The sequence below is a fragment of the Lissotriton vulgaris genome, chromosome 12, assembly GCF_964263255.1.
Source record: "Lissotriton vulgaris chromosome 12, aLisVul1.2, whole genome shotgun sequence".
Taxonomy (NCBI): Eukaryota; Metazoa; Chordata; class Amphibia; order Caudata; family Salamandridae; genus Lissotriton; species Lissotriton vulgaris.
Genome location: NC_141700.1, coordinates 79,656,607 through 79,671,712, shown reverse-complemented (window position 1 = coordinate 79,671,712; position 15,106 = coordinate 79,656,607). Strand labels below are relative to the sequence as shown.

Sequence of the window (15,106 nt, the reverse complement as noted above, 5' to 3'; positions counted from 1 at the left end):
CCTAGGGTGCACTGATACAGGGGCTCATAAGGTGAACCAGTTCCAATTCGTAATGCACCTAAAGTGCATTGGCAGTAATTTAGAGAGAGAACAGCAGGCTGTGGGTCTGATTAGCAGGCCCACAGCCACATTAAGTCAGAAACCAGTGAAGCAAAAAGCAAAAATTTGGGGTGACCATAGGATAGCAGACCCTACTCTCCTACATAACCCCCCCCCCAAACGCAGGGACATTAGACTAACCTTGACCAGTTGTGTCTTCATGTTCTAAGTGGAAGTACCTGGAGAGACCATCTGCGTTGCCATGGTCAGTCCCTGGGCGGTGCTCCACTGTAAAGTCCATCTCCTGTAGGTAAATGGACCACCTGAGTAGTTTGGGGTTTTCACCCTTCATCTGATTAAGCCATAGGAGGGGCTTATGGTCGGTCTGAATCTTGAAGTGAGTACCAAACAAGTATGGCCTCAACTTCTTCAGGGCCCATACCACAGCAAAGGCCTCCCTCTCTATAGCTGACCAACGTTTCTCTCTGGGGGTCAGCCTTCTGCTAATGAAAGCAATGGGCTGGTCCTGGCCATCTACATTAAGCTGTGAAAGCACTGCTCCCACTTCCAACTCAGAAGCATCTGTTTGGACAATGAACTCTCTTGAGTAGTCAGGACTCTTCAGGATAGGTGCAGAGCACATGGCCTTTTTGAGGTCATCAAATGCCTTTTGACAGATTTCTGTCCACTGAACCTTTTTGGGCATCTTCTTAGATGTCAGATCATTAAGAGGAGTCACAATGGACCCATAGTTCTTAACAAACTTCCTGTAGTACCCAGTCAGGCCCAAGAAAGCTCTGACCTGAGTCTGGGTAGTTGGAGGGGACCAGTCCTTGATGGTCTGGATCTTACTCTCCAGTGGTTGAACTTGGCCTCTACCTACAAGGTGGCCCAGGTATACAACCTTACTCTGCCCTATCTGGCACTTTGTTGCCTTGATAGTGAGGCCTGCCTTCTGCAGAGCCTCAAGCACTTCCTTCAGGTGGACCAGGTGATCCTCCCAGGTGGAGCTAAAGACAGCAATATCGTCCAGATAAGCTGCACAAAAGTCATCCAACCCAGTGAGGACTTGATTCACCAACCTTTGGAAGGTGGCAGGTGCATTTTTCAAACCAAAGGGCATCACCACAAACTGATAATGCCCACTAGGGGTAGAAAATGCTGTCTTGGCTTTAGACTCCTCAGCTAACCTGATTTGCCAGTAGCCAGCTGTCAAGTCAAATGTGCTCAAATATTTGGCAGAAGCCAACTTGTCAATGAGCTCATCTGCCCTTGGAATAGGGTGTGCATCTGTCCTGGTGACAGCATTGAGTCCTCTGTAATCCACACAGAACCTCATCTCTCTCTTGCCATCTTTGGTGTGAGGTTTGGGGACCAGAACCACTGGGCTAGCCCAGGGGCTCTCTGAAGGCTCAATGACACCTAATTCCAGCATCTTTTGCACCTCAGTCTTTATACAGTCCCTGACGTGGTCAGGTTGCCTGTAAATTTTGCTCTTTACAGGAAGACTGTCACCAGTGTCCACCACATGTGTACACCAGTTAGTCTGACTGGGTGTCAATGAGAACATATGCCTGTATGCCTGTAGAACTTGTCTGCAGTCATGTTGCTGATGTTCAGTGAGGCTGCCACCTAAGGCCACACCATCAACTGAGCCATCCTCAGGGTTCTGAGTGAGCAGGTCTGGGAGAGGGTCACTCTCTTCCTCCTGTCCCTCATCTGTAGCCATGAGCAAGCCCATGTCTGCCCTGCTGACATATGCCTTCAATCTGTTTACATGGAGCACCCTGTGGGGGCTCCTGGGAGTTCCTAGGTCCACCAAGTAGGTAACCTCTCCCTTCTTCTCCAGAATTGTATGGGGTCCAGACCATTTGTCTTGGAGTGCTGCTGGGGCCACTGGCTCCAACACCCATACCTTCTGTCCAGGCTGAAACTCAACAAGGACAGCCTTTTGGTCATGCCAAGCTTTTTGTAATTCTTGGCTAGCCTCAAGGTTTTTGGATGCCTTTTCCATGTACTCTGCCATCCTGGAGCGGAGACCAAGTACATAGTCCACTATGTCTTGCTTAGGCTTTTTGAGAGGTAACTCCCATCCTTCCTTCACTAGACACAGGGGTCCTCTTACAGGGTGCCCAAACAACAATTCAAAGGGGCTGAAGCCAACCCCCTTTTGAGGGACCTCTCTGTAAGCGAACAAAAGGCAGGGCAGTAGGATGTCCCATCTTCGCCTGAGCTTTTCAGGTAATCCTTTAATCATGCCCTTTAGGGTCTTGTTAAATCTCTCAACAAGCCCATTGCATTGTGGGTGATAAGGAGTGGTGAACTTGTAGTTGACACCACATTCCTTCCACATAGCTGTCAAATATCCAGACATGAAGTTGGCACCTCTATCTGATATTACCTCCTTAGGAAACCCCACTCTGGAGAAAACTCCAAGTAAGGCCCTGGCCACAACAGGAGCTGTTGTGGTCCTAAGTGGAATTGCCTCTGGGTACCTGGTGGCATGATCCACTACCACCAGTATGAATCTGTGCCCAGATGCTGTAGGGGGATCCATTGGACCAACAATATCAATCCCCACTCTTTCAAAGGGAACCCCCACCACAGGTAGTGGTATCAGGGGGGCCTTTGTTGTTCCACCTGCTTTACCACTGGCTTGGCAGGTTTCACAGGAGCGACAAAACTCCTTGGTGTCTTCAGACATGTGAGGCCAGTGAAAGTGAGGGACAAGCCTGTCCCAAGTCTTGTTCTGGCCTAGGTGTCCTGCTAAAGGAATATCATGGGCCAAGGTGAGTAGGAAGCCCCTAAATTGCAGAGGTATAACCAACCTCCTGGTAGCACCAGGCTTGGGGTCTCTAGCCTCTGAATAAAGGAGTCCATCGTCCCAATATACTTTATGGGCACCTTGAGCATTCCCAGCAGCCTCAGCAGCAGCCTGCTGTCTGAGGGGTTCAAGAGAAGGACAGGTTAACTGAGCCTGCCCCAAGTCTGCCCTAGAAGGTCCCCCTGTCCCCAGAAACTCAACCTGATCAGGTTCAAGTTCTTCAGAGACAGTTCCTTCAGGGGTCTCAAGATCAGTTTCCTGTGAAGCCTGATCCTCACTTGTAGGCAGTTGGGAAGGCGCAGCCTTAACCCTCCTGTTCTTCTTCTTGGAAGGTACTTGGTCCATTGTTCCAGGATCCAAGACCTGAGGTTCAGAGAGGCACTTTTTGGCCTGTGACCTGGTCACAGCAAGGACATGTGATGATATCCCTAACATCTCTGCATGAGTCCTGTACTCAACTTCTGACCATAGAGAGTTCTCCAGGTCATTGCCCAACAAACATTCTACTGGGAGATCAGCACTAACCACAACTTTCTTTAGGCCAGTTACCCCTCCCCAGGAAAAGTTAACAAGTGCCACACTATGTGTAGTAGTGACATTGCTGGCATTGGTCACCAGGTAATCATCGCCTGGCATGTATTGTCCAGGGTCCACAAAGTTAGGTGTCACCATAGTGACACTGGCACATGTGTCCCTGTAAGCTTGAGCCACTTTATTGTTGATCAAAGGTGTCTGTCTGTATTTGCCCAGGTTACTGGGACTTATGTCAGGGGTCAAATCTATGTCCCCTTCACAAACCAGAACAGCCTGTGTAAGGGTTCTGACTAGGTCAGAATCTCCTTCAGTTCCCAAAGTGATACCCACTAATCCCTTGGCTTGAGGACCAGCACTGCTAACTGTACTAGTGGGTGCAGGTGCCTTAGGGGCTGCAGTGCTGGGGGCTCCACCCTTTTTACACTCACTTGTCCAATGAGAGGTGTTCTTACAAGTTTTACACCAGGGTTTCTTCTGACCTTCTTTCTTCTTCTTCTTGGAAGTTTGGGACCCACCCTCTGTCTCAGTTTGGGGCCCTGTTGAAGACTTCTGGTCTTTAGCTTTCTGCTCCCCACCCTTCTGGTCTGTTTTCTTCTGGTCACCACCCTGGTTCTGGTTCTGGTTCTTTTGCTTAACTCTGGTTCTTACCCATTTATCTGCCCTCTTTCCCAATTCTTGGGGAGAGGTCAAATCTGAGTCAACCAAATGTTGATGCAACTGCTGGTTCTGACAATTATTTAAAATTTGTTCTCTCATCAGCAAATTATACAATCCTTCATAGTCTGTAACCTTGCTTCCCAGCAACCATCCCTCCAGAGCCTTAGTGGCACACTCAACAAATTCAGACCAGTCCTGAGTCTGTGTCTTCTGGGTATCTCTGAACATTAACCTGTACTGTTCAGTGGTTAAGCCTAACCCATCAATCAGAGCACTCTTCAGGACCAGGTAGTTTCTAGAATCCCCATCACTAACTGTGAGGAGTCTGTCTTGGCATCTACCTTCAAAGGAGAGCCACAAGATTGCTGCCCACTGCTCCTGAGGGATCTGCTGTACTCTGCAGGCTCTCTCCATTGCAGTAATCCATTTATGGATATCATCCCCAGCTTTGTAGGGGGGCACAATCTTACTCAGGTTTCTGTTATCAAAAGACCTGTCTTTATCCTTGTGGATATTGCTGCCACCAGTGGGTTCTATTACCCCACTCTCTCTAGGCTGTCTTGCTCTAGCAAGTTTCTCTTGGGCCAGGGCAATCTCTAACTCTTGTCTCTGGACTCTCAATTCAGCCTCTCTAATTTGAGATTCTCTCAATTTGGTCTCATGTTCCCTTCTCTGAGGGCTAGTCAACTCCCTTCTGGAGTGACCATGAGAGCCTCTAGAGACATGGGAGGTATTGGATTCACCTGAGTGATTCCTCCTCCTCCTATGCCCCTGGTTAAGTCCACCTGGGGGTCTGAATGGGTTGTTACCAGATTCATTCCCAAGTTGGCTTAAGTTAGCCTGGTTCAGTCTACTGACCAGCACCTGAATATCTCTGTCATCATCTGACTCACTGCTTTCCACCTCCTCCTCCTCTTCCTCTTCCTCTACATCTACCTGAGGAGCTCCAGTGGTGGAGGCTTCCTCATCTACCAGGATGATAGGGGCAGGGGTGTCTACAGTGTCATCCTCTGAAGGATGGCCTCCTTCAGCATCGCCTGTGGGGTTTGCCTTAGAGGGCTTTAGAGTCTCAGACTGGTCTAAGAGCTCTCTTAGGTGGTCTGTAGTAGGGGAAGGCCCTGTCTTCAGACCCCTTAAGACACAAAGCTGTCTTAATTCCTTAAAGGAAAAAATAGCAAATTTGGATGGTGCCCTTGGAGGGTCACTCTCAACAGGAGTAAGTCCACTGGACCCCTCTGCTCCAGACATTGCTCTAGTGTGGGTGGATGTGTTGCAATCTACCTACACTGGTGTTTACCTACTAAACCTATCTAGTAGTTGTAGCTAGGGTGTGCTACTCCCTTTGCTCTACAACAACTAAGTTCAGTAGAACTTAAGTATACTAGTCTTGTTTTATATGTACCTAGCAGGTACCTGTATGATCTTTCAAATGATAATCTCAAAGATTGTAATGGTAAAACAACAGCAAGCTCAGATCCCAATCCGCTGCTCACCAATGTGAGAAGTTGGCCTGGTATATAATGCTCACTAATTCTTAGTGATCACTTTGTACCATGCCAAGCAACCCTTATGATGATGGTTGTAATTCAACCTTGTAGACCAGTTATCCTAGTGGTAACGTGGACAAAGCAGTCTTAGGCTAAACTCTGAAAGGCATGTGAAGCCAGCTGTTATACCATACACAACCCCCTTGAATACCAAATGAAAGGGACACCACACAGATATATATTGAAAATATATATTGATTTATTAACTATAAAATCCCCTGGACTCTTTATGAGCACAGAAGCACAAGCGTTAAATCACAAGACAGTTTAAAATACACAAAAGTTGCACAATATGGATGAGCCCTAGGGGCCACCTAAACCATATACTAAGAAAGTGGTATAAGAGATACCAGGAGGAAAGTGAAGAGGCCTAGGGCCTTGGGAATCGCTGGAGCTATTCGAGACTAGCTGTGACTAAGTCGGGAGAGGCCCACGGGACTCGGGTGCAGTGTTCAAAGTGCACGCACTTTCCAATGTAAAGTCTATGGTGCGTAAAAAGTACAAAGTTAGAAAGTTAGGAACCTTCCGAGTGACCTACGGAGTTAAAACTTAAGACACAGGCCCTTGAGATGTGTACCAATGCAGGAGCACTGGCGGAGCTGAGTTACCTCACCCACAGGAAGCGGGTGCACAGGGTCGAAGTAGTGTCGGGTTTCGTCACGCCGGTCGATGGTGCTTGGAGCTGAAGATGCTGCAGGCGGCTCCATGAGAAGAGTTCCGGTGGATCCAAGGGTGGATCTGAAGATGTGAAGACCTGAAAGCAGAGGGGACAGTGTTCAAAGTCACTAGCCAGTGACTACCGTGGAACCAGATTGGAACCAGGCGATGTCGGGTGCAAACAGGCGTCGTCGGGTAGCTTCTTTCTGCAGCCACGTGGATACCCGGGGTCGAGGACGTCCAGGAGTCGGTCACGAGCTGTCCCACGTAGGCTTCTCGCTGTCGGCGGTGTCGGCGACCTGATCGGAGCAAACAGGCCTTGGAAAATGCAAGCCACGCAGAAGTTGAAAGATGCTGTTCACTCGGACCAGCAAGGTCAGAGCGGGTGCTCCTTTTCACAGGAGCTTGGGTAGGTCTGGAGCAACCAGACCTGCTGTGTAAATCTTCGGGTTCGTCGCCAAGATGGCCGCTGACCACGTGGCTAGTGGCCGGGATGGCGCGTCGAGTGGCACAATGCAAAAGGGCCCCACGCAGATCGTGGAGATGCTGGAGGGCTGCTCTTCGGTGCAAGGGCTGCTCGGTGGTGGGGGTTCTCAATCCCCAAAGCACAACGTCGAGGATGCCTCAGAAGCTGCGCAGTCAGCTTTTCGAGTGTCTTTCAAGAGGTTTGGTCCCACGTCACTCGGTGCCTCCACGGGTCCCTTCTTTGCAGGGACTGTGGATCGGGCTCGGAGAGGTCTGGGAGTCTGGTTCTTGTCGGGCTCTGGGCTCGGTCTCCGGCGGGAGGCGGCGGCAAAGCAGACGTCGAGTTGCTGGTTGGTACCTGTGTTCACAGGGTGGCCACTCCTAGGCCACAAGGGAGATTCTCTTCAGTCTTCTGTGCAGCAGAATGTCGAAGTCCAGTCTTCTTCTTCGTGTAAAGTTGATTCAGGATGATCTGCTGTGCAATGGCACTGCTCCCGCTCTTATTCCCAATCTGAGGGGTGGATCACCTACTAGGTCCCTCCTCTGGGAGGAACCAGGAAGGGGGGCGGCTACACCCCCTTTCCTTTGTCCAGCTCCTCGCCAGGACTGGGGCTGGAAGGCCCCAGAACCGGTTTGGACTGGCCTATGCACGGGGACACCTTGTGTGCCCCGGGCATGTCTGATTCTATTCAGCCCTGTCCTACCCAATACACAAAATCCTGTCTGGGGTGGTGCTCGCACCTCCCAAGGCAGGAAACCCTTTGTCCAGGCCACCATCTGCCGAGTTTCGGTCAGCAGCAGGAGGCCAGACTCGTGTCTGTGGTGGCAGCATCCATTTTGTGATGCTGAGGCTCTGTTTAACTTTAACCGGGGTTAAGGCTACACACATGTCGTGTCCCTCTAGAAGGGTGGAATGCTATCCCCGTCGCCAGAATTGGCGAGGGGATAGTATTCCAATTCGTATGACACCTTACTCGACATGTTTTGATAAAGCCAAACCAAAGATAGCATTTAACCGCGAGGATTATAATGCACTTAAGAGTATATGGTATGGCAATATCCCGGAACAGCTTAGGGAGTTGTTCCCGACAGCTGCAGACAGGCTCAGCTCATGCTAGAGCACCATCTCACATATTTCCACGCACTCTGCCTCCAGGATTGCTGAGGCCTTCCATAGGAGTGGCTGATAGGAACATATGTGTCCAGTTTAGGGTTAGGCACAGACATACTGTACCTAAGTAAGAGGTGGTTACACCGACTTACCCCAGCTGAGTGATCAGCCAGTTGTGTCAAATATGGAGGCCAGGCCAGGGGTGGCACAATACATGCTGCAGCCCCTGGTAGGCCTTGGATACACCTATGCCCTGGGCACCTAGGGTGCACTGATACAGGGGCTCATAAGGTGAACCAGTTCCAATTCGTAATGCACCTAAAGTGCATTGGCAGTAATTTAGAGGGAGAACAGCAGGCTGTGGGTCTGATTAGCAGGCCCACAGCCACATTAAGTCAGAAACCAGTGAAGCAAAAAGCAAAAATTTGGGGTGACCATAGGATAGCAGACCCTACTCTCCTACAAGCAACACTTAACATAACATAACAAAGTATCACTCTATATAGAGGATCACTACGCCACACTTACGCTCAATGAACACACTTGTCATGAATGCACAGGAGTGTAAGCATTTCTTTGGCAACATAAACATATGTTTCGTTTTCACTTGCTTCCTAACCTGCACCATGTTTACTTTTATTATTGACTCTGTATTTACCACAGTCGGACTTGAAGACGTTAAGGTTGGAAATCTTGAACGTGAGCCTACAAGTGTAAAATGCGCATACCTGCAATGCACATTAACTACCAAAAAGCCAACATGCACACCCAGGGGTTTAAGGGACAAAATGTGCAACATTTACAAACTGTCTATGTGCACATGGATAAAGGAGATGGTGTAGGGGGAGCATTGACCGTGGGAGCAAATCCCTGATTGACAACGATGGGATAAAGGACAATGGAGTAGTGTTGGTCAATGAATTGCTGTATCTGTGTGCACCCAGTGAATGGATATTTATGAGATAAACCTGGTCCCTTTATTCTCCTACAGCTTTTTATCAGAAACACAAATAAGGCGGGCTTCTACTGGATCGGCTTGACGGATAAGGATGAGGAAGGTGCCTGGAAGTGGGTGAATAGCTCCAAGGTACAGCCAGAGACGTAAGTCAACCACAAAGCACTAAACGTTCAAAGTTTATATATTCATAATTTATATTTCTGAGATTTTATTTTTCTATTTATTTAGTTAATTTGTCAGTATTTTTTTGTAAGGGCAACAAATTATAAATACACCGGCAACGCTAATCTAACCACTATGTAAATGATTTAATGTTGTGCTATAGGACAGAAATATTGAGGCTGAAACAAAGATTTGGATTCGAGAATTTGACATCAATGGAATAATAGAGTGAAAAAAGATGGGTATCATGGAGAAAAACTTATCTATAAAAGAATTTAGAGAAGAGAGAGTGAATGTCTGATAGGCCCTTATTACGAAATCATTGGATATTGGTGAGGGGATACAGGAGGATCAGAATTCCCAATTTATCCCAGTATTCACACACAATTACAAGTTTTCTCCCAGAAATGGGGAATAACCTCATAGATCAGAGCTATCAGGTCTTTTACTGAATGTTTTTCCGTAACTTCAGTGATAAAAGTGCAGGTTTTGAGCAGGCAGAAAAATTAATCAGAGGGCCTGGTGGGGAGTGTGGGATGGGGTGTCGGGAGTGCTTGGGTCTGTGTGGGGCGAGCATTGCAGTTCCCCATCTTTGAGCAAGGGACTAGGCGATGCGGCTACCTTCAGCCGATGCCAATCTCTTTGGGCCTGGAGACATTGCAATTGTAATTGCACTTATATAGCGCTTACTACCCCTAACTAGGCATGGAAATGCTTTTTAGCGAGTAGCACGTTACTCCGGAATCCCAAAAATATTAGTGGTGAATTAGTATAGTGAAATATGAAATTAATTTGACCGGTGGATATGTTAGTCTCTTATTTGGATTGAAAAGGATACTGGAGGGAAGGATGAGGGAAGGGTTTGCATTTATATAGATCTTGCTTCCCCTGATGAGGTGTTGAAGGGCTTTTCGGCGAGTATGAGTGTCCGAATTACACTGGAAGTAGTTATTGCTCCAGGTGAATTTGTGCCACTTGCATTGAGGACCTCAGTAAAGAACAAACAGCTTAAGGGGGCTCGTAACAAAATGGGACGAAGAACAAAGGGAAGGACATAAAGTGTAGGGAGGATATGAGGGGCATTGGTGGAGTAGCAGAGTCAACTGATTTAGGTACAATGCAATAATACACTGAGAAAATGGGATGAGTAATGTTTGAGGCGAAGACTGGAGATATGAGCAAAAAGAAAATGTTGAAAACAAAACACACTGAAGGATTCTCTTGAAATTGGGAGTGAAAGGATGCAAATATCAGGAAGCCCACCAAGGAATGAACAAAAGCCTAACATAGCATACAATATTCTTATAGTGACCCACAAACACAATGTAATGTTGACACACTTCAACACAACAAAATACAACAAAGCACAGCAGTTTGACTTGCAACATAACACATAACAAGACACAAAGTAGCAAATAAAAAACCTGGTTGGCCTACGAAGTTGCATGTTTTACCGCAGTTAGATTGACCTGGAGCAATCATTTTGGGGAATCACCATGGGAATTAATTCTTAAGCATTATACAACAGGAAAAGTTAGACTGACATAGCGAAATTAGGAGTGTGTACTCTTCAAAAGCACTATCTTGTGGACACAGTGGAGGTAATATTTATTGCATCTCAAGTGCGCATCAAATAGGGTCCTGTCTTGGTGCTCGGTGGACAAATTAAGCATTTTGTGCAGAAACCTGTTTTTGAGCTCATGGATATGAGTTTGAATCTCCATGGTTCCGCTTTGCTCTTCATTCTTCTGAGGTCGATGAAATGAGTTACTTGAGTTGGGTAATCATAAACACCTGTTATTCAACCCCAAATGGTACAAATATATGTTATGTTCAGAAGCTACCAGGTAGAGGTATACAAAACGATTTAGTTTATTGTGGCTCATTTCTTGATTCTTATGTTTTAGATTTTGGAACTGTAAACAACCTGATAACTTTGGAGGAAAAGAACATTGTGCCACAGTTGGTTCTTATGAGAACTGTGGATATCCGATGGACTGGAATGATGACAGCTGTGAAAAGGCATACAAGTTCATCTGTGAAAAAGAAACTGAAGATAGAAAGATGGATTTCATCCCATGAGATTCAGAGCCAGAAAATGGATCCCTTCTAATTTAGCCCTTTTATGTTTAAAAAAGACAACATATATTTGGATGCAACAGAATGCACAGTTCACATTGGGAAACAGGAGTTAGTTTGTGAAAACCTGAATGAAAATAGTTCAAGTTTATTGCTCATAGTTATTAATAACCATCACAATTAAATCAATCAGTCATTATAAATCCAGGTATAAATAAAAAGCATTTGTAGGTCAACTGGTTCGGTTTTGGCCATAAAAACCAATCAATAAAACATCCTTTCAAGAAAAAACAGAAAGAAATAAAATAACTACGCACTGTATGCCAGCATCCCAACCGATTTTCTTCACTCACTTCAAACCAGACAAATTGCTGTTGCAAGACTTGTTGTTGACCTACTGTGCCAAACACACACCACACCACATCTCAGAGAGCTCCACTGGATCCCCACCCAGAAGCACTGCCATTTCAAATTTCTCACACTGAAGAACCGGGTTTTTAGAACCCAGCGGCGCCAGGGACACGCCCAAAGTGTTCGGGTTCTCCTGTCTTGGCAAACAGAGACACAGAATACTTCTAGGTGGCGTCAGAGATCAAATTTATTAGCTGCAGCTAGTAACAGTAATCCCAGCAATACAACACGGTGTACAACTCAAGAAACTGTTCCATTTTGTAGAGCAAGACTTTAGTATTTATACACAATATTCACATTACAAATGGACACCCACTGCAGCAAATTCTGACCAATAGAAACACATTTCTATACATTATCACATTCCAAAAAGGCTCACTTTACATTGTACCAACCCCACAAGTTAATTATTAGGATGTTCCAAATTCAATCTCCACAAGCCGGACAACCCCATAATTGAAAGTACAATGCATATAACGAAGGAACATAAGAAGGAAACAATGATAGATAACGAGCAAGATAAGGCATGTGTGGAAAAGCTAAAAGTCAACGATGTCCTGAACTTTGACTCGCAATCTCAGACAAGGATCAACTAAGGAAATTGGCCTCACAAAGTGTCAGATTCAGATAAAGAGGTCAGTTCCTTACAATGCACCTTAGAGTCAAAAAAAGGCTTAGTTAATAAGTACATGAACAACGAAGCCCATGCAGCTGCGTTTGTCTAGTTACCTCCATGGGCCTACGTGATGGCAACACCAAAATGGAGGCACGAACAAAATGGAACACATATTCGAGACAAAGTCTCTGAATACGTAATGAACTCGCTAGTTAACATGACGAATTCACTCCATATTGGTCGTACTTGCTAAATACGGTACAACATCACCAAAATCGTGATGGAACCATAATATCACAGGACAAGGCAGATTTTACAGAACCTCAACACATGCATTGAAGTCACTACACAGGACGAGGTCTGCATTCCTTGATCACCAGCTTCACTTCCACCAACCATAAAGATAACTTCCCCCAGCATCACTCTCACTCGCACATACCCCCCCTCAGTGGAATAGGAGGTTGGTCATTCTGCTACCAAGCAGCCAAATTCTGGAATGACCTCCCCCAACACATCAGAGACTCCTCACTTCTTGAATTCCACAAGGAACAGAGGGGCAGATGTATCATCTTTGCAGTTTGCGAGTCTTTAATAGCGAATTTTAGCGATTTGCTATTAAGGACTTGCAAAATGCAATGTATGTAGGTTTCGCAATAATAATTGTGATTCCTACATATTCCTTAATTGCGAATCGCAAATTGTGATTCACAATTTCCGAATACCTTCCCATTCTATAGGCCTAGAAGCCTAGAGGCCCATAGGAATAAATGGGAAGACATTCCCAATTTGCAAGTACCCAATAGGTACTCGCAAATTGCGAATGCAATTTCAAGGGTGCAAGGGTGCCAAAAGGACGCCCTGTTGCACTCCTGAAATATGCATGTGTTCACCTGTGGCGCACATACATGCCCTAATTGCATGTATGTACGCCACATGGCACTTTGAAAAATGCAAAAAAAGTTGAACTTGAAGTTGGTGGTAATTTGCAATTTCTTAATGCAAAATCGCACAACTTGGGTGCTTCCAGAATTGCATTTAAGGAATCGCAATTTGCGATTCCTTAAATTCATTTGCAAAAAGGAATCGCAAATTTTGCGATTCCCTATTTTGCAAGGGCCTTTTGGGATGATACATCCCAAAAGGCTTTTTCCCGTTCGCAAATGGGCCGATTCTGAGAATCTGCCTGTTTGCGAACCGGAAACAGGCTTCATATATCTGGCCCTGAAGACCTGGCTACTCAATTAATCTTTGTGCAGGACATCGAGACTGCCGTTATTCAGGCCGAGCCTCACCACACTAATACACTGACCTGGTCTGCACTTTTATACCCTCACGGGTGATACAACTACACATATAAGATGATATAGAATCTGTGTAAATTTGCCCATAAAGCATATTTTTGGTCTAATTGAACGCACAAATATTCCAGTTGATAATACAAATCCATGCCAAGGTATCCTTCCAGACACTCATTTTGGAGATTTTACTAGGCCTGGGTGGAGATCGCTGAATTCCGCTATGCGGAACACTGCAAAGTGACCATAAAACTCTGCTGCGCTACGCGGAGTTTCACAAGCGTTGGAGTGCCTTATGTCATGCCTGGAAAATCAGCATAAATGGCACCATGCACAGCAGAAGAGGGCGTTGCTTCTTTCTGCGGCTCGAGTAGATGTTCTCAATGTGAACGGATGGCTTCCCAATGCGAGAGGTCATGCTTAGCCACCACCGCCCGCATTCGGGAATCTCACTGGGAGGTGGTCTGCGAACGGAGCAGAGTTCATCACCCAGGCATGGATTTTGCCACATTATATTGGGATCGCTGCATTATCCCACTTAAACATTAAAACAAGACAACCCTGCTCAATTATTTTAGATTACAAACATATGAAAGTTGCAGATTGTTCCCACTTAGGCGCTGAATCAAAGCTGCCCTACATGATCTGATTTGTAAAGTGTTGAAGTGCTTGCATAAGAAATACCTACGAGCGTCCACCAACATTGGACAAATGCACAAAATGTGAATAAATGCTTCTTCTTTGTATCCACATAGATGACAGGATTGTGTTGGCTGAGTGCACTTCCATTATGGAATTATGGAATTTGAGGATAGATCACTCATTCTTATGTAATGAACTTTGTCTTGATGTGGTAAGAATACTCAAGCATTACAGTGGTTGTACACAGCCATAGTAGTCTGAAAGCATCCATGCATGAGTTTTCTTAGCAAGTTGATTCCTGAAGAAACAAAACAAGTCCAGGAGAATATGTGCCTGAGAGGTATTAGGTTGACAGCTTCCTGCCTGTCCTGCGTTCGATTTGGCCTGGACAATGCATTCGCAATGACATCATCCGGAGGCGCTGTCACTGCAACCCAGCATCAGCTGCCTTGCACTGGTTACTTCATCTGATGGCCAAGTAGCATTCCTTGGCTCTTTGTGAAGTTGGGTACCTATATGTTTGCTATTCAGGCTAATCAAGGTGTCACTTATCCCCGCCAGCACCCACCCCCTCAGACAAAAAGAGTGAGGGCTTGTCAGGTAGGCAGCTGTTAGTGTGTCCAAAATAGTATTTGACTGTTTTTGATATTTAAAGAGCGCAACAATAGTTTGTGGGCAATAGAGCACTTTAAACTGATAGATGTTGAGTGTGGATTCGTAAATTTTAGTTTCAGTTCATGTATTTTGTGTTTTTAATTAAAGAGAGATTAAGGGCCAGATGGAGGTAATCCCAATTTACCTATTCTTAAATACCAAATTTTACCGATTCGGTATTTAAGAATCGGTAAATGGGATGTAGATACGTTTTCGGTAAAAATTACCGAATCAGGATTTGGTATTTACCGAATCGTATTTACCGATTCGGTAATTGCAATTTATTACTATGGGCCTGGAGGCCCATAGGAATGAATGGAAAATACTGATTGGGTAAAATGGGGGAAACATTCAAGGGTGCCAGGGTGTCACTTTGACACCCTGTTGCACCCCTGAATCGTGCTTGTGTGCAGATGTGGCACACATACATGCCCTAAGGGCATGTATGTCTGCCA

General features: G+C 45.9%; 1 protein-coding gene across 1 annotated transcript in view; it reads left to right on the top strand.

Moving 5' to 3' along the window:
- LOC147673374 (C-type lectin domain family 4 member E-like) overlaps positions 1–14,109 on the top strand; it is an 81,272-nt gene extending 67,163 nt beyond the window's left edge. The window contains exons 6-7 of the mRNA XM_086947232.1: positions 8,826–8,935; positions 10,862–14,109. Of these exons, the coding sequence (XP_086803358.1) occupies positions 8,826–8,935; positions 10,862–11,036 (285 nt within the window). The 3' untranslated portion in view covers positions 11,037–14,109. The remainder of the gene's footprint in view (positions 1–8,825; positions 8,936–10,861) is intronic.
- The last annotated feature ends 997 nt before the right edge of the window (positions 14,110–15,106 follow it).